General features: G+C 38.6%; 1 protein-coding gene across 1 annotated transcript in view; it reads left to right on the plus strand.

Moving 5' to 3' along the window:
- The window catches only part of NEK11 (NIMA related kinase 11), a 321,378-nt gene that overhangs the window by 30,046 nt on the left and 266,564 nt on the right, over positions 1–24,768 (plus strand). The window contains exon 3 of the mRNA XM_030933708.1: positions 22,463–22,628. Coding sequence (XP_030789568.1) covers positions 22,463–22,628 — 166 coding nt within the window. The remainder of the gene's footprint in view (positions 1–22,462; positions 22,629–24,768) is intronic.

Consider the following 24,768-nt stretch of genomic DNA (forward strand, 5'->3'; position numbering starts at 1 on the left):
CCTTTAGCAGAGGTCAGCAAACTCACTGTGTTTTTCCCTTATCACGGTTAGATATGAAGGTCCTCAGGGAAATCATCCATTTGGGGCCTAAAAGCATCCAGACACTCTCATTAATGGTTTCTCCTGGGGAGCTGATGGTTCTGATGTTCAGTGACTACTGTTTATTCTTAAGTGTGTTACCCCAAGATCAGAGTGCCTTCTTCCAGAATATATGCTACATGTTGTAGTGAGAGAAACATGCAATGTTTGAAACTCCCTGTGAGTCATATTCCTGTTGGTCAGAAATCATTGCCAGCTTGTTCTCTATGGTTCTAGTGGAGAACAAAGAGAAACTGGCTCTGTGCATCCTGATGTACAGTTATGTCATCAAGGGCCTGCCATTTCTGCCTTGAGAGAAGATAACAAAGGGAGTCAAAGCATATGCCCTCTATGTCTATAGGGATGCAGCCACAGGGGCAAACCCTCCTGTCCTGGGCTTCCAATTTTAGAGAGAGCAATACCAGCCCCAGATTAGAGCTGCTTGGACATTGAGGAATCTCCCCTTTAGGCTGAGGACTAAAAGAAAGCTCTGGGTATAATATCTAGATATTGCATGTCATTGTATTTTATGTAGATACAACCCATTGACTTATCTTCATCTCTTTATGCCTCAAGATATCACAGTTCCCTTAAGAGATTCATACTGCAGTATAGACAAGAGAGGGATATCAGCCCTAAGTTTAGCTGCTGAGATGATCATACCTATTAGCTCTCCCATCCTCACAAACAAGTCTGTCTGGGAAACAGGAATTATCCCTGGTTACAACTGAGGTTAACTGAGGAGAGGTGACTGGCCCAAATGGAAGTAAAATTTCATAAAGCTAATAATGCTTTTATTCCAAAGAATTTCCATTTTCTATGTTAACAGTAGTGTAACTTTTTCTTTTGAAAAAACTAAGTACTTCAAAAGCATCTTTTCATTTGGTTTTATAGTAGTACTATCAGGAGGCTTCAAAAGAAAGATTAAAAACATTTTTATACAAGGTATAACTGATCTCTGTTTCAGGAGAACCCTTAATGAACAATGAAAATACATTTGAAATTATGTTATGGAGAAGTACTAGTCTTCTTGGTTCCCCTGAAAATATGTTTTGGCTAATCAAAACTACTATGAATTTTATTTTGAGGTACTTTTATCTGGAGCTGGAGAATCAAATACAGAAAGAAATTGTATATGGTAATAGTAGCATGGTGTATGCATATGCCCAAACCCATCAAATTGTATACATTAAATGTGCAGGGTTTTTGGTATATAAATTACATCTCAATAAAGTTGTTATAAAGAGGAAATATGTACATTAATTTTTGTGTTTTACATACATTTTTGATGTTACTGTAAAACTGTTATGACTTAATATTCATATTTTCCTGAACTTTAGCAATGTAACCCATAACAAATACAACCTGATTTTGAACATGTAATGAAAGTCCCATCAGAGGCATACCATTCACTGATGCCCTTTCAATGTGCAGATATGTGCATTTAATTATTCCATATAGCCTTTTCAAGAAGCCAAATTAAGATCCATTCACATAGGGTGAAATATATGCATTTAATGGACTTGTATCAAAGTATGCACACAATTGACTCCCATTTGCATTGACAGATGATGTTTTAGTTCTTTTAAGTGTTTCTGTAGCCGCCTTGACTTCCCCATCTGTAACCAACATCTTGCATCACTTTCAGAGAACTTACTGTATTGACAGACACATAGAGGGTTGACAGAACTGAGCCCTGCCCCACTTAATGGAATATGTAAAAGGAAAGTTGATCCAGTGACCAAGAATGATATTGGTTAGTTTAGCAAGAGTCCATTGTAAATAGGTTTTATGCTTGACTAACACAGACAGGACCAGCTACATAATTTGTGGGGCCTAGTACAAAGTGAAAAATGTATAGTCCCTTGTTAAAAAATTATTAAGAATTTCAAGCCAGTGATAACAGAGCATTAATCCAAGTGTGAGACTCTTTTAAGCACTGGGTCCTATGTGACTGCACAGGTACCATGCCAATTCTATGGCCTCGAACACAGAATATTATGGATATTATGGGGAGGGAGGGCAGTTAAAGCAGCCCCTGTTAAAAGACAGATGTATGGCGTAGTTCAGTAGCAATCAGAATAATTGAACTGTTTTGGCTCTACGAGTCTAAAAACAATGAGCAAGGGTGAAGTTATCTCATTTGAGCAGATCTGTATAACCTCACATGGAGTTTTAAACATAAAGGTATTGGAGGCCAATTTTAGTGAGAGAAAATATGCTTGGTCTTGCCCTTAACTGGCTCTGGTTGCTTTTTTCATCAAGGCAATTTAGCCTTCTAATAATACATTCCAAGTTTATCTGGCAAAACATTCTCTGGGGTGAAGGATGATGGTTCAAGTGTAGGTGTGTCTCACATTCACTCTGCTTCCTTTCCCAAGTTTTCCTATTACCTGAGAGCAAGTGCTCCTAAGCTTACATCTGTAGCTTTGATCTTTCATCTGTGTTTTTCGTCTCATATTTTCAGAGATCTAAAAGGAATTTCCACTTCGGTATCTAGGCAGTGTCCAAAATTTAGTAAAGCAAATGGAAAGTATCCTTTTCTTGGGTAGATATCATTCCTAATTCTGAAGACTGGTAAACAGTATCACATGTGACTGTCTTCTCTTTGCCCAGATTGTTTTCCAAAGTGGCTGTACCATTTTGCATTCCCTCCAGCAGTGTATGAGGGTTTTAATTTCTCTGCATCCTCACTGATACTTATAATTTGTCCTTTTGATTCTAGCTTTCCTAGTATGTAGTATGTGTAAAGTGGTCTCGTGGTTTTGATGTGCATATCCCTGATAGCTAAAGAAGCTGAGTAATTTTTAATGTGCTTATTGGCCATGTGTATATCTTGGAGAACTGTCTATTTCTGTTTGTTTTTATATCCCCAGTCCCCCATCCAGAACTGGGCATACTGTAGGGACTCAAAATGAAAGTCATAAATCACTTGTAGCAGAATCACCTACAGCTCCTAGAACCCAGCTGAAACCTACTATAGATCAAAGTTTCCATGCTTTGGCCTAGGGATCTACATTTGAACAAGATCGTGGGGGTACTGTTTCACTCCGAAGTTTGAGTACCATCGCCTTAACTAAAGATGTTTTAAATATCTGAAGAGCTGCAGTGTATTCAAAGGTAAGCATGATCTATGCTGTTCTAGGCTGCAGAAGTGGGACTAGCAGACAAGAATCACAGTCAGGAGGACATGGCCTCATTAAGTGATGTCAAGTTGAGTTTAGCTGGCCCATCTGCCACAGAAGGAAGTCTTGCATTGGGTAGAAAGTAGGGCAGGTAGGGCAGGATGTAGTCTTTCTGGAGATGTTATGCTATTTCTACACCTGGTAGACCTCGTCTAATTTTTATTCTGCCTTATGATCAAATAATGTATCTTGGTATTGGCTGTATCTAAAATGACCAGGTCTCTTCTCAAGGACAGTGTGTACATTTTTCCTACCTCTGTTTGATTTCCCTACTCTTGCTTTTCTCTGAGAAAGAGAAAACAAGATTTCTATTGACCGGAGCCCAAAAGGAATTTATTATAAATTTAATGGGTGGGTCACAGATTCACCAGGGATTTCTGGAGGGCCAGACTGGGGACAACCTCCCTGCCATCACTGGCGCTGGGCCCCATGGTACTGCTGCCCAGGAACTCCATCTTGCTGCCTCTGCTACCACCACAGTGGCCTTCTTGAGGCCCCTGATTCTTGATGTCATCAGCACCCAATTCTTAGTCCAGGGGATCAGACTGTAGCATACACCATGTTCAATCAAAAGATAACTGAGTTGATAATGAATGAAGTCAATGGGCCTTGGTAACACTAGGCACCAAAGAGCAAGTAAAAAAGTAAAACAAAACAAAAAAAAACCAACAAACAAAAAACCAAAACCCTCTTCTAGGAGTTTACATTTTAGGGGAAGAGCTAAGGCACACAAAACTTGTTAGGCAACAACATTCCCCATACCAAGGAACACAATTTAGGGTGACAGAATGTGTGTGTAGCAGTGTAACTACGGTGTTGTGGAGTAATTTTCATATTGCTGTGTAACTTGGGAATAGATGTACATGGCAGCTCCTGTTATCTCTGGAACTCTGATCACCATAAAAGGTACTCAACCTTGTGATCTGAACCAGAGAACCTTCCAGGTTAAAGACTAAAAATGCCTTTGCAGCCTTTCTCTCCTCTGCTACCCTCTCATTACTGTAGCCTAACTTTTAAATAAACCAACTTCATTGAAGAATAATTTATAGACAATAAAAGGTACCCATTTGAAGTGCACATTTCTAATAGTTTTGACAAATTTACACACTGTGGTAACCACCACCAGAAATAAAACATAGAACATTTCTACACCCTCAAAAAATTCCCTTGTGCTCTTTCTAATCCTCCTCTACCCCAAACCCAGGCAAACACTGATATGCTTCTGTCACTATAGGTAAGTCTTTTCTAGCATTTGAAATACATAGAACCATATGGTATGCACTGTTTTCATCTGGCTTCTTGCACTCAGCATCGTGTTTTAGAGATTTAGCACCACAGCCTGATTAAACAAGTCGTGGTGCTAGTAGAGATGTGACTCCACAGCTCTGACTGTCAAGGAGGAAAGGGACCACCACATCATCTCCTCTATTCTGGCCAGTTCCAGGCTCCAACCTGTCCCAACTAATGCTGTAGTAGGAGACTTAGGCATTCACTGTAATCAACTACTTAAAGGTAGGCAAGAGAAATGGAAGTAAAGGGATCTCAGGGCAGGGTGGGCCCAGCTGATGAAGATGATCTGTCAACAGAATCAGAGAATCTTAGGTATGAATGAAGTTTTAAAAAATCATTATTGTTTTTTAAGAGACAGACTTTTGCTGTTGCCCAGGCTAGAGTGCAGTGGCACAATCATTGCTCACTGCAGTCTCAAACTCCTAGGGTTAAGCAGTCCTCCTGCCTCAGCCTCCCAAGTAGCTGGGATTACAGCCACGTGTCACCATCCCCAGCTAATTTTTTTACTTTTTATAGAGAGGGGGTCTCACTATGTTGCCCAGGCTGGTCTCAAGCTCCTGGACTTAAGCAATTCTTCTGCGTTGGCTTCACAAAGTGCTAGGATTACAGTTGTTAGCCACCACATCTAGCCTGAATGGAGTTTTTATGTCATCTAACCCAAGCCCCTTACTCTGTGGTTAATTAAGATATTAATTCAGCCAATTATTGTTCATTCCAGGACCATCTTCTCTATGCCCTGAATTCTGAGTTGTGAATACAATACAACTCTTGGAGGGCATCTGTCCTTTTCTCAGATGTGATAGACAGGAAGGGGACAGAGTAGGGACTAGAAGCAAGAAAAATGATACAGAGATAGGATCATGAATAGAGGAGGTAGATGAGAGTAATGATTAATAGTCCAGATAGGGTCCAGCTGATAGAATACCTTAAACTTGAGGCTTAATAAGTTTTGTCTGATGGGGAATATAAAAGCTGTAAGATCTTTAGCAAGAGAGTGACATAAAAGTAGTATTTGAAAAAATGATTATCCTTGAGCTTGAGGAAATCATAGAGTAACTCAGCAGCCAGAAAATTTACTACAAATGTAAAATTACCATATGATCTAACAATTCCATTCCTAGGTATATACCCAAAAGACATAAAAACATATATCCACACAAAACCTTGTACACAAATGTTTACAGCAGCATTATTCTTAATAACCAAAAGGTGAAGCAACCCAAATGTCCATCAGCTGATAAATGGATAAACAAAAAGTGGTATATCCATACCATAGAATATTATTTAACCATGAGAAGCCATGAAATACTGATACATGCTACAGTGTGGATAAACCTTGAAAACAATATGCTAAGTGAAAGAAGTAACAAAAGACTACATATTCTATGATTCAATTTATATGAAATATCAAGCAGTCAAACCCACAGGAAGAAAAGTGGTTGCCAGGGGCTATGGAGAGGAGATGGGTAGTGACTGCTGATAGATAAGGGATTTCTTTGGGGACTGTGTTAGTTTTCCAGGGCTGCCATAATGAAATGCCACAGACTAGGTGGTTTGAATAACAGAAATCTATTTTCTCACTGTTCTGGAGGCCGAAAGTCCAAGATTAAGGTGCCAGCAGGGTGGTTTTTTCCTGAGGCTGCTCTCCTTGGCTTGTAGATGGCCACCTCTTTGCTCTGTTTTCACACGACCTTTCTGCGTTTGTGCAAGTGTGTCCGTGGTCTCTCCCTCTCCTTATAAGGACAACACTCATATAGGATTAGGGCCCACTCTGCTGGCCTAATTTTAACTTAATCGACTCTATCAAGACCTTATCTCCAAATACAGTTACATTCTGAGGCACTGGGGGTTGACACCAACATATGAATTTTAGGGGAACACAATTCAATCCATAATAAGGATAATAAAAGTGTTCTAAAATTAGACAGTGTTGATGGTTGCAGACCTCTGGGTATATACTAAAAACTACTGAATTGTACACTCGAAAAGAGTGAATTTAATGGTACGTGAATTATGTCTCAATAAAACTGTTGGGAACAAAAAATAAAAACTAAATTGAACATGTGATCTTCATGGACATGAAGGCTCTTGCCTTCAAAGAGCTTATGGACCAGTCAGGCAAACAAGAATGTAAATAGGCATTTTCAACCCCTTGCAGGGCATGCTAGATGGAGATGCACTTATTCTATTTTTATAGAGTAGAGAAGACATTCTGGAAGAGTGAACACTGGAGCCAAACTTACAGAATGAATATAAATCTGGCCGAGAAAGGGTAGAGACAGAGTGTCCCAGACAGCAGAAATAGCATAAGTGAAGGCACAAAGGCATGAAAACCTGGGCATATACAGGAAGGAACTTTACAACATAGTTATCATGCCCTTGCTAGTCTGATTTCTCTTGTTATTGTTGAAATTTAAACGCTGGCTAAAGATTACATTAATAATGAGTAGAAAGAGCTTTGGTCTTAAAGTCAGACCTCCTGTATTTATATCTCAGTCTTTCCACTTACTTTGGACAATTACCTAGACTACCAGTCTCAGTTTTCTTCTCTGTAAAATGGGGAAAATAAGGATGACTCTATATGGTTTTAAGTCTTAAATGAATGACAAGGAAAACATTCCTAGCACATTTTCACAAGTTATTCCTTGAAATACATTAGCTCTGTCGATCTCCTTGTTTCTCTGACTCTTCCTTGGATAAGTTGGTTTTAAGACCTCTCAACATCTTAAAATCATTCCTTGAACTAACTTTGGTGACAATATTCCCCTTGAAATGAGGCCTGAACACCAGGGATATGATGGAACCAAGTGTAATGATACTAAAATCTTTCATACATTTCAAAATCAGCCTGGAATATTGGCTCTTTTAGCAGCCACATACTGTTTCATATTGAATTGGGGTGATGGGGGAAGAAGTATTCCCCTTCCCACACACTCTCCCCAGAGTTTTTATAGATGAGCCATTCTGCTCTTAAGCCAGGTGTCACTCATCTTAGATTTGAGGATTTGATTCTCCTGACTCTAACTATAAACTTCAGATTTTAGTTTGCAAAATTTAGTTTTGTTGATTTCCAGCTCATGTTTCAGCTTCTTTAATCATTTTGAAAAGTTCACTTTCCCTTATGTCTGTTGATTATGCTGTCTGGCTTTGTGTCTTCTACAAACTTGGTAAATGTATCTTTTTAGATTTTCGTCCAAGTCATTAATAAAATGTAGGTGAGGATACTGTTAGGGATCTCAATGGCATTAGGAAGTACCACGTGAAAAATGACCTGAGACACAAGACTCCAGCATATTTGGTCTACTTGTTCGACGAGCCATGAATCCACATGAAGACTGCATTTCTCCCACATGAAAAGGATATCACAGACTCTTCTCTTTGACATGTTAACATGGTTTTATCAGATGGGCTGAAGTCATAATATACCACAACTAATTGCTTCTCTGTGATCTACCAATCAAATAACCCTCCACAGAAAGAAATCAGGTTAATTTGGCATGTTCTCCATAAGCCCATGTGGGCTCCTGCTGGCCGCTGCTTTATATTTTAAACTTTCACAAGCCACCTATTTAATCATGAGTTCTTCAATATTGCCAGCAATTTGTGTCAGGATTATTGCTGTACAATTTTTGAAAAATACTTTTCATAAAAATTGGAACATGGGCCTTGGGGATGGGGAGGGCAGGAAGTCGCCTCTCCCCTTTTTTCCAGATTATTCAGACTATCAACCTTGTGCAGAGATGTATTTTTGAGGTGTGTTCTTGGTGTGAAGCTCATTGGACTTTGACATCATAAACTCAGAAGGCAGCATCCCATAGTGGTGTGATAGTGAGATGCCCAGGATTTGGAAGTGGGGGCCAGGTGCGGTGGCTCATGCCTGTAATCCCAGAACTTTGAGAGGCCAAGGCAGGCTGTTCACTTGAGGTTAGAAGTTCAAGACCAGCCTTGCCAACATGGTAAAACTCCATATCTACTAAAAATAAATAAATACAAAAATTAACCAGGCATGTTGGCGCATGCTTGTAATCCCAGCTGTTTGGGAGGGTGAGGCAGGAATCACTTGAACTCAGGAGGCAGAGGTTGCAGTAAGCCAAGATCACACCACCACACTCCAGCCTGGGCAACAGAGCGAGACTTGTCTCAAAAAAAAAAAAAAGAGGATTTACAAGTGGGATCCCAGTTTCATTATTATTGAGTGTGGTTTGTCACTTAACAGACTCTGTGTCTTAATCTCTCTGTATCTTAGTTTCTTTATTTCAAGAGGATTTTAATAATTTCCTAGCACAGTACATGGTGCCAAATAACTGTCTCACGTATAGCACTTACTATTGCCATAATCATCACCAGTATCACTATTTTAGTGGGTAGAGGTTTTCTTATGATTATCTCATATCTTGGTCTTTGATTACCTCTTTAGAATATTGATTTCATCCTTTTAAGGTGCATGACGGTTTCTTATAGCTTTTAGTTATTTGTCTGTGCTCTCCCACTGGATTGCAAAGTCCCTGAAGGCACAGGCTGTGCCTGTGACAAGTAAAGTACGTTCCACAGATCAGGTGCCCCGTACATGTGTACTGAATTTAGAAACTGGAATTAAGGTAATAGTTGAGAAGCTTTTCTTGTTAGACATCAAAGTGCATTATTTCATATGTAAGTTGGAATTTTGTTTCTGAATGAATTTTATTTAATAGAACCACTGATGTTCTCGTTGGGAAACATCTTCACTGTTATGTGACTAAAATTAAAACTAGCTTATGACACTCAGGATCTAAAGATTGAAATACCCCTTGTAATAGGCAAGAATTGTATCTATTACATTACCATCAATAACAGCAATAGTATTAATAGTGATAATAAAAATACCTTTCAAGAAGTTTGGAATTAAATTTGAAGCTCAATCATAGCAATAATTTCTGGCCAGCATATTTGTGTTCTTTTCCCTATTTGTGTTCTGTGCTTGCTGGTCTTAATTTTTTGTTGTATTATATAAGTTATGTCAAATTGTCTGTGAAATGAGGCTGAGTATAAATACATTAAGGTAATAAATTATGTAATAAGAAATGTTCAAAGGGTCATTGGGCAGCTGTACTTTATCATTACTGGGAACAGAACAAGAAGAAACCAGTGCAAACTATAGTTTAAATAATTTGGGTTAAAATGTAAGGAAGGTTTCCTTCATAGTATTTTAAAACGGACGGTTTTGGGGTCACATCAGTGTTGGCTGTGGAATATCCTCAGGAGGGCATGTAATCCACTCTTGCAGCCTCTCTGAGTTCCAGTGTTCTCATCTGTAAGGTGATGGAGCTGGACTAGCAGCTGTTCCCAGTTCTTTGTTTTCAAATGAGATTTCAAGGTTGCTGGGAAGGAGGGAGGGGTGAGTAGATTGGGGAGTAGAGGGGGACACATTCCCTGTCTGTTGGTCTGCTCTTCAAATCCACCCTCTGCCCCAAGCCTCTAGAGAAACACTGGGGCTCTTCAACACTTTTAGCCCTGGCAGTCTTCTGGACCCCTACCTGCTCTCAACCTTGCTGCTCAAAGTATGGTCCCTGGACAAGCAGCTGCAGCCATCACCTGGGACCTGAGAAATGTAGGCTCTTAGGCCCCACTGTAGAGCTGCTGAACCAGAAGCAGAATTTGAACAGATCCTGTGGTGATTTGTGTGCACAAAAAAATTCAAGAAGCACTGCTCTAAGACGCTGTGTCCCTTCTTTGAGACTTATTATGACACTTTTTGATTCTAATAATATTTTCCTTTGATCATATTAACATGAAAACATTTTGATTTATCCTCAAATTCCAGAATCTCTAGAAACAAAGCTCACAGAAAACCATGCTCAAGCCTCTTTTTCTTTTAGTGTCCCTTACTCAACATTATGACCTGAGGAGGATGTCTCTGCTGCCGAGCTCCTGTAGACAACCTGAGCAGGCGGGCGAAACCACAAAGCATCTCTGTGACTGCAGCAAGTGCTAAGCGTCCAAGGCACTTTATTTAGCCAGGCTCCCCTCCACCCTCCTGTCTCCAGAAAAGGAAGCCTGTGTAATCAAAGACAGGCGAGCCATGTCTCTCTCCCTGTCTCCGCCTCCTCTTACACAGTCCATGGTGACTTTGTGTCTGTTACAAATCAATGACTAAATCCATAAGCTGTCGTTCAGGGAAACTAGATCCTTCCTAGTAGTAGATTCTACTTTGAGCTCTCTTGGTAGGTTAAGCCTTGACTTTTAGGTGTACAAAAATAGACTTTTATTTGGGTATAAGCATAACTCAGCAAAAATGAAAGACCCAGAATCAGTTATTTAGACCCTCTAAGGGAAGTATGCTTATACAGGGTTTCGTTTTCTTCGCTTCCATCTCAAACTTAAATACAGTAACAACTTGCTTTGTCCTATAGTCAGAAAGTTGTAGCTCAAGCCCGCATATTACACTTGCCATGATGATGAAATAGAGACTGAAATTTAGAATTACAAACTTTTGCTATTTTGGCTGTCTTACTGTTAAGACAGCCAATCTACTACTGTTATTAATAAGGTTCAGGAAATTTATATCATTAAAACTCTAGATTTTTTTATTTTTTATTTTTATTTTATTAAACAACTTCTTGCCTAGATCATAATTTAATTTTACTTTAAACAGTGTTTATCTTTTCTCATTTTTACCTAGTCAAGGAAATGGAGCTAATCAGCTTTTGTTGCTTCTTAAAACTCAATTTGTTTCTGTATCTTGATTTTATGGTCATCTGATTATCTCACTGAAATCTGCAATTCTTGTATTTTTCTGTAATGTTCAAAATACAGACCTGGAATGAATTATTCATTTGAATATTGCGTTTTGAATATTAGCCTAACACTGATTTTAAATTTGGAGCATATAATAATTGTAACAGAAGCTAACCAAATTATCTGTGGTAATTTTTTAATATCCTTATTAATATTGTTATGCTCCTTAATTTCCTTGCCTTCATAAGTAGAATCTTTGCTATAAGCTCAGAACTTTTCAAAGCGTAAGGGAGTGAATGAGTGATTTGCTGCCTAGAGTCTTATGTTATCAATATTTATTTTTGTTTTTAAGACATATTACTACTTTTCCATTGTTTAACAATTTAAAATCAAATGAATTTTGCTCAGTTGAACTTTTAAAAAGACTGGCTCTCAAACACAAAATTATACCTGCAGGGTTGTGGTACTTAGAACAACCTCAAAATGTAGACTTCACCACCTTGTTAGGAGAGTAAGTCCTGAGAAACGCTGCCTCCCTCTTCTGTATGATGTCTTTTCCCAAACCTCCCAATCTGTGGCGCTATAATTGGCAGTATTCCTGGCTTCCATGTGATTTCTATAACTCTCAAATGATAATGAAGAACAGACATAGAGTCATTAGTGCCTCATTGAAAGCAAAACTATTATTCCAATCACAACGACAAGATTTTTGTTTTTGATTTTTTCTTTTTACTTAAGTGCTAAGGAAGGGAAGAAAGCAGGTATCAGGAGTTTTTGTTCTTTGAAAAATGAAAAATTTTAGACTGTCTTACTCATTAGACACGGAAGATCTCTATACTAACAGCAGAAAGGGAAAACCATTAAATCTGGAGACAAAAGTCCATTCTTCAGAATTGATGGTCTGTTTCCTCCTTCAAGAGGTAAATGGTGGCTCCATTGAAACTTGCTTCGTGACCTTGGATTAATTGTTTAATGTCCCAGGACTTCAATTGGTTGAGGTGCTTTATCTGCTTTCAGAAGGTCTTGTCCAGCTTTAAAATTCTACAAATACATAAAATCCATTTCAAAACTGGAAAAGAAGCTGAATATGGGGAACACATTAAGAAAATTGGGTAGCTTTGTGCTTCTCTTGGGCCACAGTATTACAATGGGTGTTATCATTTCTCTGAGATATTGTGAAACATCGGAGCAAAACCTTTTTTTCCAGGTAGGAATATCTGCCATTTTTTTGGTGTATGCTAATGTTATTATCAGCTTCTGTTGGTAATTCAGCTTCCAGATCAAAGCTATTCCAGCACGTATGTTAGCAAGCAAATTTTTATAAACTTGCATTTTTAGTACCTTTTTCTCTCCTATCACTAGAGAACTATAGAAAAAGGTATATTTATTACTGTTCATAAAGTGTACTTTCTTTTTATTTTCTTTTTTGGCAAGAGAGAGTGAAAACCAAATATTTTAAGAATTCTTTTTTTCTTGGTCTTTTTCAACTCAGTATTTATTTTAAAATCTTTATATTTTTTGATTGGTGAATCATCCATTCCCCTTGCTTTACTGTTTTCTTTCTTGCCTCTCATTTTAGATTATCTTCTGTTTGCTATTATTACTTCTATATCATCACCTAAAGGAAGAAGTGTAATACTGGTGAAATTTTAATAATTTTGAATCCTGATGTTTTTAAATAACTTAAAATTTTTTATATAAAATAATTTTGAATTATGTTTTCAAATTAAATATCATGTTGTTTTAGTTTTGAAATGTACTAATAACAATTTTTAGTCATTTATCCCCCAGTTTTTTTCTCACAATGGGTTCATTTCTGTGTCGTTCACTGTAGTTCATTTTGTCATGATTTTTAAAAGATTCATATCAATGCTCAAATAGAAAAGAGCCAAGTTATACATGTTTTAAATTAGGAGACTCATTAACTGCTTTCTAAGTAAATAAGACATAACCCAGTTCTCAAAGGGCTTACCTTTCTTCTAATCTTTTTGTACAGCATAGCTATGCCTAAATAACTTTATCATTTGGGATTTTATAACCTTAAGCATTTACAAATAGTGGAATATTTACTGTACTACATTCTCTACCTCTGTTTCTAATCTCTTCTTTAAACATCTCCTCTTACTTCTTGTAGCAAAGTGTTAGTATCAGGAAATGGCTGATGCTATCAAATTGGCTTAAACCATAAGAAACTCTTACCCCCTAACAAGAAGTCTGGAGAGAGAGCACTTCCTGGGTGACTAATTCAGCGGCTCAGCAACATCATCAGGGACGTTGGTGCCTTCTGTCTTACCTCTCCATGCTTCTGCCAGTCATGTTAGGGTGGCTTACTTCATGACTCCAGCTGGCTACCGTAGTTCAAGGAGTCACAAGCAGATGATCACATGCAGAGGCGGATGAAAGAAGAGTTTCCTCTCATACATCTCTTTTTATCAGTGAGGAACATCTTTTCCAGACCAATTATGATTCACCGCAGGAACTAGGGAGAGGATCCTCCTTTCCAGAACATATTATGTTAGGGGTGTTGGGGGATGACTTTGTGTGGGGTAGGCAGTCATCAGTGTTTCTCACAATAATTAAGCCACAATATCCAATGACTTTGCCCATCTGTATAAATAAGAAAAATAGAATTGCTTGACCATTTGTCTCAGGGTGTAGGGGAGAAAGACAGGGACGAGGAGGAGTTACATATGATTTTAAAAGGGAAGTTAGAATTGACCCAGCGCATCCTTGGTGGTAAAGAGAATTTTTAGAGAAGTAAACAAAAAGAAGTTCCAGAAAGCTGTCTCCTCCATGAAGGGAATCCACTCATATTGTAGGTAAAAGAAGAGGGATGGGCAATTTTTTCTCCAGTCTTCTAGGAGACAGCCCCAGAAGCTTTTATAGCGGCTGTGATTTAGAAATGGGGGTAGGGGGAGGACATGACTGTCACGTTGTGAGTGCACAAATGCACAAGCTTTTCCAACACTGCCTGAACAAATGCAGACTTTTGTTGCTCCCCAGTTAATTAGCATGCACTCATGCATTTTTGTTTGGCTTGGCTAACAACTCTTTGGTCATGTGCTTGGGGAGGGGCTTTGTACAACAGAGCAGTCAGACATTTTATCTTCTCTCCACGTCACTTCCAAGAAGCCCTCTAGGGAAATGCAGGACATGGTCCATTTGGATGCCAGCTCTATTCTTGCATTAACACAGGAGATTCTCTGCAGAGAACTCCAGGGAGCACCAGCACTATTGCCAGCCTTGAGACATGCGCTCAAGTCATTTCTATTTTGCTTATTTATACAGATGGGAAAACTCATAGAATTCACATGGTGGTGATTAAATATTTTTTATTCATGCAATATTTGTCTTCAAACCACCTACTCCTAAAATTTTTGTTTATCCTCTTCTGCTCCCTTAAAGCTAAAAGGCAACTTACAATGATTTCTTACAGTACCAGCATTGAAACACTGCATGAAAGTTGTCACCACAGATGGAAATATAATCTAGACAGCAGCCAGAAATAGCATGTTTGCCAAACAAAAATATCTGAAATAATTTTATTCTTTTTTGTTCTTTATTAGCTGTATTATTAATTATTTGCCTGTTATCTGTATGTGATACTCTTACATGCTGCTAAAATATTTGTAAACAAAATCAGTCTTGAAAAGCATAGTAAATGGAATTTGTCTATAGGTTATAATTTGTTTGCAATTTCATTACTGAATATTCAAGCCACTTTATTTTACTTTGTCTAGGAATCTTTATATACTAGCCATCTTCAGGAGTATAGGGAAACCAGGCCAGAATTAAAAATGAGAGGAATTTCCTTTATTTTTATCCTGTGGAAGACAGTGTTGGGGTCCTGCCTGTATCCCCTGGGCACTTAACATTTTCTTATGCATGGACTCAGCCTCCAGCTGCCTGCCATGCAATTCTGCCTGAGTGCTCTTTCCAGCCACTAGGATTTCCTGTCCTCTGCCTAGGGAGAAGAGTGGAGGAATTAATACTTCCAGGGAGCAGTTTTAGCCAGTGGACAGTGGAAACTGGCAGATTAATATCCCAGCCCCATCACTCCTCACCCTTTGTGCAGGAGAACTCTGAGGTTAATGTTCTACGCTAGCTCCCAGAGTTTCTTAGAATTAAGCTCCAGTTGCTCTCAGTGGTACTGTCTTGATGATACACCCTTTCATGGCTTCCTTCCCCTCCGGTCTCACTTCCCCACTTTCCTATTACTTCCCAAATTACTACTTGCATTCAAATCCTTGTCTCAGGGTTTCTTTCTAGGGGACCCAAATGAAGAGAGTCTTCCAGAGCAAAGCATGGCTTAATGGGAGGGTTTCTAACCCTGATTTTAAAGATCTTGCTATGTAAAGCTTCAATATTTTTTTTTGGAAAAAATGGGGAATAAACAGGTGGAGAGGAAGGAAGAAAGAAAACAAGGAAGGAAGGAGAGGTTTATGAACCTGACAGTTTTACGTATCTCTTAAAAAATACTCCTCTTCCCTGTAACATTTTAATTCCACATTCCATAATGTATAGTGTGATTTTGTGTATGTGTATGTATGTGTTTAAGGAAAAATACACCATATATAAAATATTGTAATATATAATATAATGTATTAACTAGTTTTTTTAAAGAGTCATATGCTGATTAGCTTTCATAGTCTATTCAGGTAATACAAATACAGACACTCTTCTATTGGATATTAGACACTCTTATATTGATTTACAGGGCAAATAGTAAAGAATGATGAATTCATTTATTTTGCTGCTTGAGATCCACCCAGGGAAAAGGCAATGTAGCAAGTGTAAAGCAGTTTGCATTTGCAAAAGTGAACATCCTGAAACTCTAGTCCGTAGATTTTGCCTTTTCTTCTCTCCTCAAAGAAAGGTTAGGAATCCTCACTGCCCACCCCCAGCTCTATTTATCATTTATCATGAAGTTGTCCAACTATTTATATACTTGTTGGCCTCCCCATGGGACTGAGCTCTCTTGGAGAGCAGGAGTTTTATCTTTTTCATCTTTGTATCTCCAGCACATGGCATGGTATTTGTCACACAGAAGATAGTTAATAGACGGTAAAGTAACAGAAAGGTGAGATTTCCTTTCTCAAAGTCTTTGGCAGTTTGTTCCCCAGTTGCTGATGTCTGCCATGGGCACCTACAGTTTGCCATCCCTGCACTGCACCATGATGCCCTTTTAACCCGTGCTGTGTCCAAAGACTCTGCTACATGTTTGTGATCAGGGGTATGTAGAATGGACAAGATGAATTAGGGGTGCGTAGAATGGACAAGATGAATTAGGGGTGCGTAGAATGGACAAGATGAATTAGAGAGTTCTAACCCCGAATGAGCTAGGTCTACGAGTTTAATTGTTAAAAAACAAAAAGCAGTGCATATTATGGCATATGGTGATAACCCATAAAATAATTTTGTCTTTTAATGTGACACAGACATAAAAATAATACTTTTGTTTTACCAAGGGAAGGGAAAACAACAGAAATAAAATGAAACTCCATCTGTAGTATACTGTAGTATACTTGCTACTAACCTCTACTCTTTTTTTTCTCCCCACCAGCTATTCCTTTAGGTACCTTTAGTTCCTGGCTTTTCCATTATTTTTATCAATGTGCCAACTTTTGAATAAACATTACTCTCTGCCATTATATATCTTTTTCATGCTCCTTTACTTTTGAAAGTTATATATCATATTAAAAGAGATGAAATAACTTTAAAACAGGATGTTTTCCACCATCAATTTCTATCTATCTGTAAATGGAGAAAGAATTACCGCAGCCTTAAATGCATTAGAAGAGTCTAAGGTGGAAATAAAAACGAACCAAATGAGCCAGACCTTTGGAGGATTGGCTTTCATTGCCCCAAAGTGTTTACAGTGATTTGTGGTAACACCTGAAAGTACTTCTGTGATGCATAATTGCATTGGTCAGCACTCCCAGGTGCAGGTAAGAGCAGCCACCCTTTGCCAGTTGAAGCAGAAAAGGATTTGTTATAGAACACAGATAGTTCATAGCAGTGGTGGGAGGGCTGGGGGAGCAGGCTAGAGGGCAGAACATCACCAATGAAGTGACCTACTGCCCTTGAGCTCAGGGCTATGCTGTTTCTGATGATACGTGTATTTGCAAAATGGAGACCCTGTGCCGCCTTGTTTCTTGATGCAGCTCACACTCACGTCAGAGTGTTGGCTGGATGCAGCTGACTGACAGAACCTAGGTCACACATCAGCACCCAAGCTCAAGGGAGGCTGGGAGTCATGGGGTTGGTTTGTCTGTTTTTCTCTCTCCAGTGGAGGCAAGACTCACAGCCCAGGGATCTGCCACAATGTAAGGAAGCTGTCTAAAGTGGGCAGCCACAAATGACAAGTGTCTGCTACCATAATGTCTCATGAAAACAGCAGTAAGCAAATTGTGTAAGCTGTTTGGTCTCTACTATTAAATACATGTAGCAAAAAGATTGTAAGGAAATACACAGAAATGTTAATTCTGATGGTCTCTATGTTGGATTGTGGGTAATATTTTCCTTATGTTGTGTTTTCAAATTTTTCTATAATGAAACTATTTCCTTGTAAATTAGAAAAAAGAGACCTTCCCATTTAAGAAAGGCAGATAAAAATAATTCCTCCCTTCCTAGAGGGATGAAAAATCTTAAAACTCCTGATTATATTTGATAATCTCTCTTTGTAAAACAGGCAAATGATAAACACACACACACACACACACACACACACACACACACACACACACAAAAGCAAAATCCAAAGCCAAAAAGTTACTCGTTTAAGTTGAAATGAAAATTTCCCGTGACTTAGGCGAAGTGGGTACAGTAGCTGCTGATCACATCAGGGTCACAGTTCTGAAAGCAGAAGGGCCTCAGACATCCTTACCTCAACTTCACAGCATTCATCGGAATTGGAAGTTTTGAAAAACACAACCATACATGATATATATACACATTCATGCACATTTACCTGTTGTCTATCTTTCCCAGTAGACACAAAAGCAGAGACCTTAACTCCTCAGTGCGCACCACACTGTAGTCGTGTAGTAGGTATTTACTAGTTACCTGTAATGAATGTTAATAGTTAAATCAGAAAGGAAAGGACCGTTGTCTCTACTGCAAAGGTTTCCAGTTCTACCAGCTGACTGGCCCTCACTGAGATGGCTGTTGACTGCATGATGTCATCTCATTCTGCTGCTTCCCACGCCTTCCTGGGGTACCGGAGATTCTAGAGCTCTCTTAGGCCCATCTGTTTACACGCCCCTTGGAGAGTTTTTTGCAGCTCCTTACCCTTGCTGGACATAAGAAAATGTGGGTGTTCTGCAATCCTTTAAGCCCTACTTTGGAGGGAGAGCACAGGTCTCTTCCTCTCAGACCTTCCTACCCATCTCAGAGTTCTCTTTTTAGTTGCCTTTCTGGACCTGACAGCACAGCAACTATTTTCAAGGGCTCAGCAGTTCCTAATTTTTTTACCTGCCCTCTGACCCTGTCCCCTTCCCCTGATCTAGAGAAAGATCTCTTTCTCACCTGGCAGAAAAATGCTTACACACTCACTGTTCATATGTTCCTCCAGATCCTTTCTCTTTAGCCTTGGTCTTTTCTTTAAAACTCAAGACATGTGTTTGACTCATATTCTCTGTGGTGATGTCACCTTTTTCCTGAAGCAGTGTATGCTGCTGGTTGAATGGGGAAAATGTGAAAAGATATGTGAAAATTTGGAGAAAAATAGCCCTTCATTAATATCTCAAAGATATCATCTTCCCCATTTCTACAAAATGTAGGCCAATTTCAAGGGAATGAAATTAGCCATAGTTATCCCGAATCTCCAAAGTTATTCTCCAAAGTTTGTCAGTTTGCTGATTCTAGAAAGAAAGCATGTAACTTGGGAAGTTTGCAAAATGAGTACGTCTCCAAGGGATGCCTAATTTTGCTACTGGCATGAAATTTCTCCTGAGTTGAGGCTCTGATAAAATAAATGTCTGTCATGTTATTTAGGAGGGGTGACAGACTGGGAATCACTGAGCGAGTAACAAGCTGTCCCTGACTTGGTAAGTTTCCATGCTGTCTTTGGCTGATATGGATCTTGTATTAAGTGATATGCAATGAGAGTTTCCTCTGTCAGCTCAGTGATGTGATTTCCGGCAAGGAAGGTGAATGTCTCTGCATCATCTACGAGATGATTATAATAGATATCACCTGTCTTAATAGCCCTCCCTTCATCTGCTAAATTGTGGACAAATGGGTTATGCTTTATCATCAGGGTGCCAGATGGGGCTCAGGTAGTTACATTTTGTACGTAAAATCTCATGCTCTGCTGCATAATAGTTGGTGTTTGCGAGGAAAAATAAGTATCTTGAAGCTTTTTATGGCATTTGTTCCTTCACAGCAAGAGAATATTGCAAGTCTGTAAGACTTTATATTGTCAAGCTTAACCACTGTGACTTTTATAACTGCATGCTAGCTGGGGTACAGTAAATTACTGAAAAAGCTCTACGAAGATGTCATTGTGCTTCGCCTGCTGCTTTGTAATCTTCAGTAGTTACAAAAAAACATAGTCTTGTATGTCATTTCAAGCTTCTTTGGGTATACTAACAGTCTGAAATGCCACTCCTAATAACATTAGGTCATTTTAAACCAAATTCTTGATAGAACAGTCTTTACAGAATGTTACCAAGCAGGCATTTCTCTAGAATCTACTTCTTATTAAGTAGGAGCCTACTTAATAAGAAACTAATGTGTTCGAAACTAATGTGAAAACACCTGTTAGGGGAAGGAAGACAAGTGTTCCAGCTTTCTGTGTTGCAGTCACATTGAAAGACACCTGTTAATGTCATAGTAGAGTCCTTGTCTGTGAGGCTCCTGAGGCACAGCTGCCCTTTCTAATGCAAATTGGCCTCCTCTGTGGAAGCAGCTTATGCCTGCTGTTGGTGTCTTTTGGGGATGAGATGAGTTCAGAATGGGAAGACCATGGAGAATATTTAAAGTGAATAAAATATTAAAGGACTCAAATTTTAGGGGACTCAAATTTTAGGGGAAGTGACTTCCAGTAATGGTCATCTTGGATTAGAAGGTTTTCCTTATGAGATTTTTGGAGAATGTAAACTTAACCTAGCTTTTACTGCTCTGGGAAAAAAAAAAAAAAATCAAATGTTACCCAACCCCAGAATAGGATAAGGGCACTTTCTACATTTTCCTACTTAGGCTGTCAGCTTGTAGGATGGATTTCCTAATTTAGAATTGTAATGAGTTTTTAAAATTATTTATTTATTTATTTATTTATTTTGATTGTGGTCTCTCACTGAGAAATGGTATGGGGGAATACTATACAATAGTGTGCTGACTGCAATATCAAAACTTCTAGACCCTGAATATGAAACAAGAAGAAAGCTCTACCTCTGGTAATGCCTGAGGATATTATGGTTCTTCTATCATAAAACACAGGGAGAGGCTTGTTTGAATTACTGAAAAGTTAATAATATAATCACATTTTTAAAAATGGTAGAAGCTCTGCTCTCCAAAGTGATTGGAGCTGGTACTTGGTTAAAAAAAGGAAACAATTTTAGAATAAAATGACATTAATTAAAACATTTACATCAACTTAAAATATATCATTGTACATTTTCTCCAGTTTTGGGCTGTATAGTCAGTGTCCAGTGTCCTCTGGTTAGAGACTTCATCTTTTTTTTTTTTTGCATAAATTACATCCATAAGATATATATTGTTGTTATATTATTTTTAGGACCTAGTTTTCTAGATTTATTTTTCTGTAACAATCTGAATTTAGAATACTAGATTTCACATTTTTAACCTTTTCAGAACGGTCTTTTCAGTTACTTGACAGCTTTTTATTTTTACAACTTTTTATTTTCAAGTTTTTTGGATTTCATTTGACTTAGTTTTCCTAGCAGAGATAACTCTCATGCTCACTCTTCATTTACGTTATACTGAAGTCGTAAATTTACAATGATGAGCATAACTGGCATTAGCAGACTTGGGAATAAACACAATGACTTGGGTAAGCACACATCTCAACTGGGAGGGCAGAAGTTTGTGGGCATGTCAAGGAGAGCTTACTAGCTGGAGGCATTCCCTGTGGCAAGGGCATCTGTTAGCATCTGTTAGGAAGGACTGGAGAATGATGGTTAATCTATGAGCTGGTTAAAGGGGCTAAAGAAATTTTCTACGATAATACATTTTTATTGACATGCATAGGTAGCTACTCCTAAGGAAGATTTTTGTAAAATGTTTTCTAGTGCAGGTCCTGCTGAACTTGCTTTAATGAACTGCCAATGCTTACTTATAATCAACAGACTGTGTCTGCAAACATAATTGGTGTTCTAAGGTATTTTTTTCTATAGTCTAGTTTACACTTTGGTATTATAATTGATTTGTTTATCAGACTCTTTTTTTTTTCTTAGATGAGAAGAGATAATGTTTTGGTCTATTCCTCACAGTTATCACAATTGTTAAATTAATGGCTTGGGGATTTAATGAGCTCTTTCATTTATACATGTTAGAAATACTAAATATCTCTATTAATGTTTTTAGTTAATGTTTCCTTTTAAATACTGGTAGTAATAAAGTATGATATGCCAAGGATAGTTTTAAAAAGAAAATAAATAAATATTGCTCCTACCGATATTAAGTAAATATATTTGGAAAACTTTAAGCTGAGAGAGAGAAGCATGCCTGTGAGTGTGTGTAAATACGTGTAAATACATACACAGAGGCAAAGAGAGACACAGAAAGAGGCAGAGACAGAGAAGGAAAGAGGCAAAGAAAGAATAAGATACAGAGAGAGTGATGGATTACATATATGTGTGTGTGTGTGTGTGTGTATGAACACACATAGAAAGAGACAGACAGAAATAGATAACTATAAGAGAAACCAAGAGACACTGAAACATCTAGAGAGGTGGAGGAAGGGCCACCCCAGCAATATTGCTCAAGATTAGTTCCATGTCTGCCCTTATAGAACAGTAGGGTACACAGATGAGGAGGTCAGAGGCCTTGGGGAAGCAGGACAGGAAAACAGGCCCAGGTCCCACCAGGAGACACAGTGTCATAATAGGCAATGCCAGATATATGAGTAGGTCACAACCTGGGCATTAATTAATGTCTCTGTACCACTTGATTATATTTGTTAAATGTGTTTTTCGGCTGTAAATGTTTTTAAAAATTTTTTTTGACTGCAGAAAGGTACTTAAGGAGATATCCGTTGGAGAACTAAATCCAAATGAAACTGTGCAGGCCAACTTGGAAGCCCAGCTCCTCTCCAAGCTGGACCACCCAGCCATTGTCAAGTTCCATGCAAGTTTTGTGGAGCAAGATAATTTCTGCATTATCACGGAGTACTGTGAGGTGAGACTCTCCTTTTCTCTTGGAAGTCTTCATAAAAATATGCTGAATGGTAAAAAGCCTTCTGTAAAGAGATCGTAAAAGTCCAATTATCAAACCATAACTGAACTATAAAGACCTGGGATCCCATGTCTTGCAGCTAAGAATGATTATCTGTAGATAATTGATAAAACTTGTTTCTAAGGAAGGGTTTTTCCCTCCACTGGCAAACTCAGTAAAAACGAATATATTTTAAGGAGGAGGCCAGGTGTGGTGGCTCATACTTGTAATCCCAGCAGTTTGGGAGGTCAAAGTGAGAGGACTGCTAGTGCAGGAGTTCGAGACCAGACTAGGAAACATAGTGAGACCCCCCCTCCCCCACCCCCGCATCTCTACAGAAAAATTTAAAAATTAGCAGGGTGTGGTTATATGAGCCTGTAGTTCCAGCTAGCCGAGAGACTGAGGCAGGAGGATTGCTTGAGCCTAGCAGTTCAAGGCTTCAGTGAACTGTGACCTTTCTGTCGTGCTCCAGCCTGGGTGATAGAGTAAGACCCTATCTCTAAGAAAAAAACAAAAAAACAAAAAAGGAGAAATTACTGCAGAAGAATGCTTCAACAATTTTTTGATGGGGGAGGGGCAGACCTTCTAGAATGGTCTGATGATTAGATGGACATTTAAATGCTCTAACAGATGCTTGGTTAGAGTAGAGATACATGTCCTGAGTTTTGAATTCCAGCTCTATGGTTTAATTTCTTCAGTGGAAGTTTAGAAATGGAAGTATGGCTTTTTTCCCCACAAGAATTCTTCGTATTTATCAATTTGTGGTTTATAGCTTGAGGTATTTACAATTTTTCCAACCACTCTGAGTTCTGTCCAAGTAATAGCTGTGTATTTACTGAGCCCCAAGGGAGTGTGAAGCTGCTTAGAGAAGTGGGAGAGGGGAAAATGGACATGTGTAGCTGCAGTGTGGATCTGTGTGTTTACTCCTGAGAGGTTATGGAGAGGGGACTGACAGGGGTTGGGTCAGGCAGAGAATACCCAAAGATGACTATGCTCAAAAAGTATCTCCCAGAATATTATAGAAGCTAGGGTTAGCCAAATGCACCTTGGGAGAATTTGGTGCTGTTCATACTTTAGGATGAAGTCAGCTTATCGCTTGGATGTTGCTGGAGCCCAAAAGACATGAGGAAAAAAAGATGTTCTTTAGAGTAGACGACAGTCCTGTTTGGGCCAGAAACTTTGGACAACTCGACCTAACTTGAAGGTGCCATTTGTTTGAGAGAGAAAAAAGAAGAGACAGGAGAAAGAAAAGAAGCTCAGAAGAAGGGATAGCAGCGAAAACAACCTTGCCTGCTTTACACATTAGCTGATGTGTCACCCAAAATGAAACCAATAGCCAAGTTAAAATATCTGAACAAGTTTGAAATATTCCATGTCTTGGCCATTCCCCTTCAGGTCAGCCTTGGCCTTGCTGGGTATTTTCCCATCTATGTCTTAACCCTGCTTTGCTTGGAGGAAAGTGGACAGGGCAGAGGGTAAGTGGAGAAGAACCAGGATATTTGGATATCTGCTTGTCCGTCATCCAATGGATTGTTGAGAAAATCAGTAAGATGATGACAGGTGTGACCAGTGATATTGAATAGTTACTCTGGCAAATATGTCACCAATTCATGCAAAGCTAAAGATACTTGCATATGCATATGTTGCATACTATGATCCACCTGCTGTAATTTCATCATATTTCTTCTTTAGCCTCCTTCAGTTAATAAACTGTTATTTTAGAAACAACTGACTCATACTGCTTAAACTGTTACTGCTATCTCTCTTGCTGCTTTTAGGACATTGACTTTTTCAAAGACTCTTTCCATGTCTTAGAATATTTTAAACTGTAGTCAGCACTATTCCTCAGAACTTTCTGTGCTGATGGAAAAGGGCTATACTTTTGCTGTCTAATGTAGTAGTCACTAGTCATATACATGGCTCTTTAGCACTTGAAGTGTGAATAGTGCAATTGAGGGCCTGGATGTTAAATTTTATTTAAATTTAATTAATTTAAATATAAATAACCATATGTGGCTTCTCGCTACTGTATTAGACATACATGGTATATATTGCTATAACTTTCTTTCCCTGTATTAATTGAAAAAATTTATAATTTTAGTGT

The sequence above is a fragment of the Rhinopithecus roxellana genome, chromosome 1 (genome assembly GCF_007565055.1).
Source record: "Rhinopithecus roxellana isolate Shanxi Qingling chromosome 1, ASM756505v1, whole genome shotgun sequence".
Lineage (NCBI taxonomy): Eukaryota > Metazoa > Chordata > Mammalia > Primates > Cercopithecidae > Rhinopithecus > Rhinopithecus roxellana.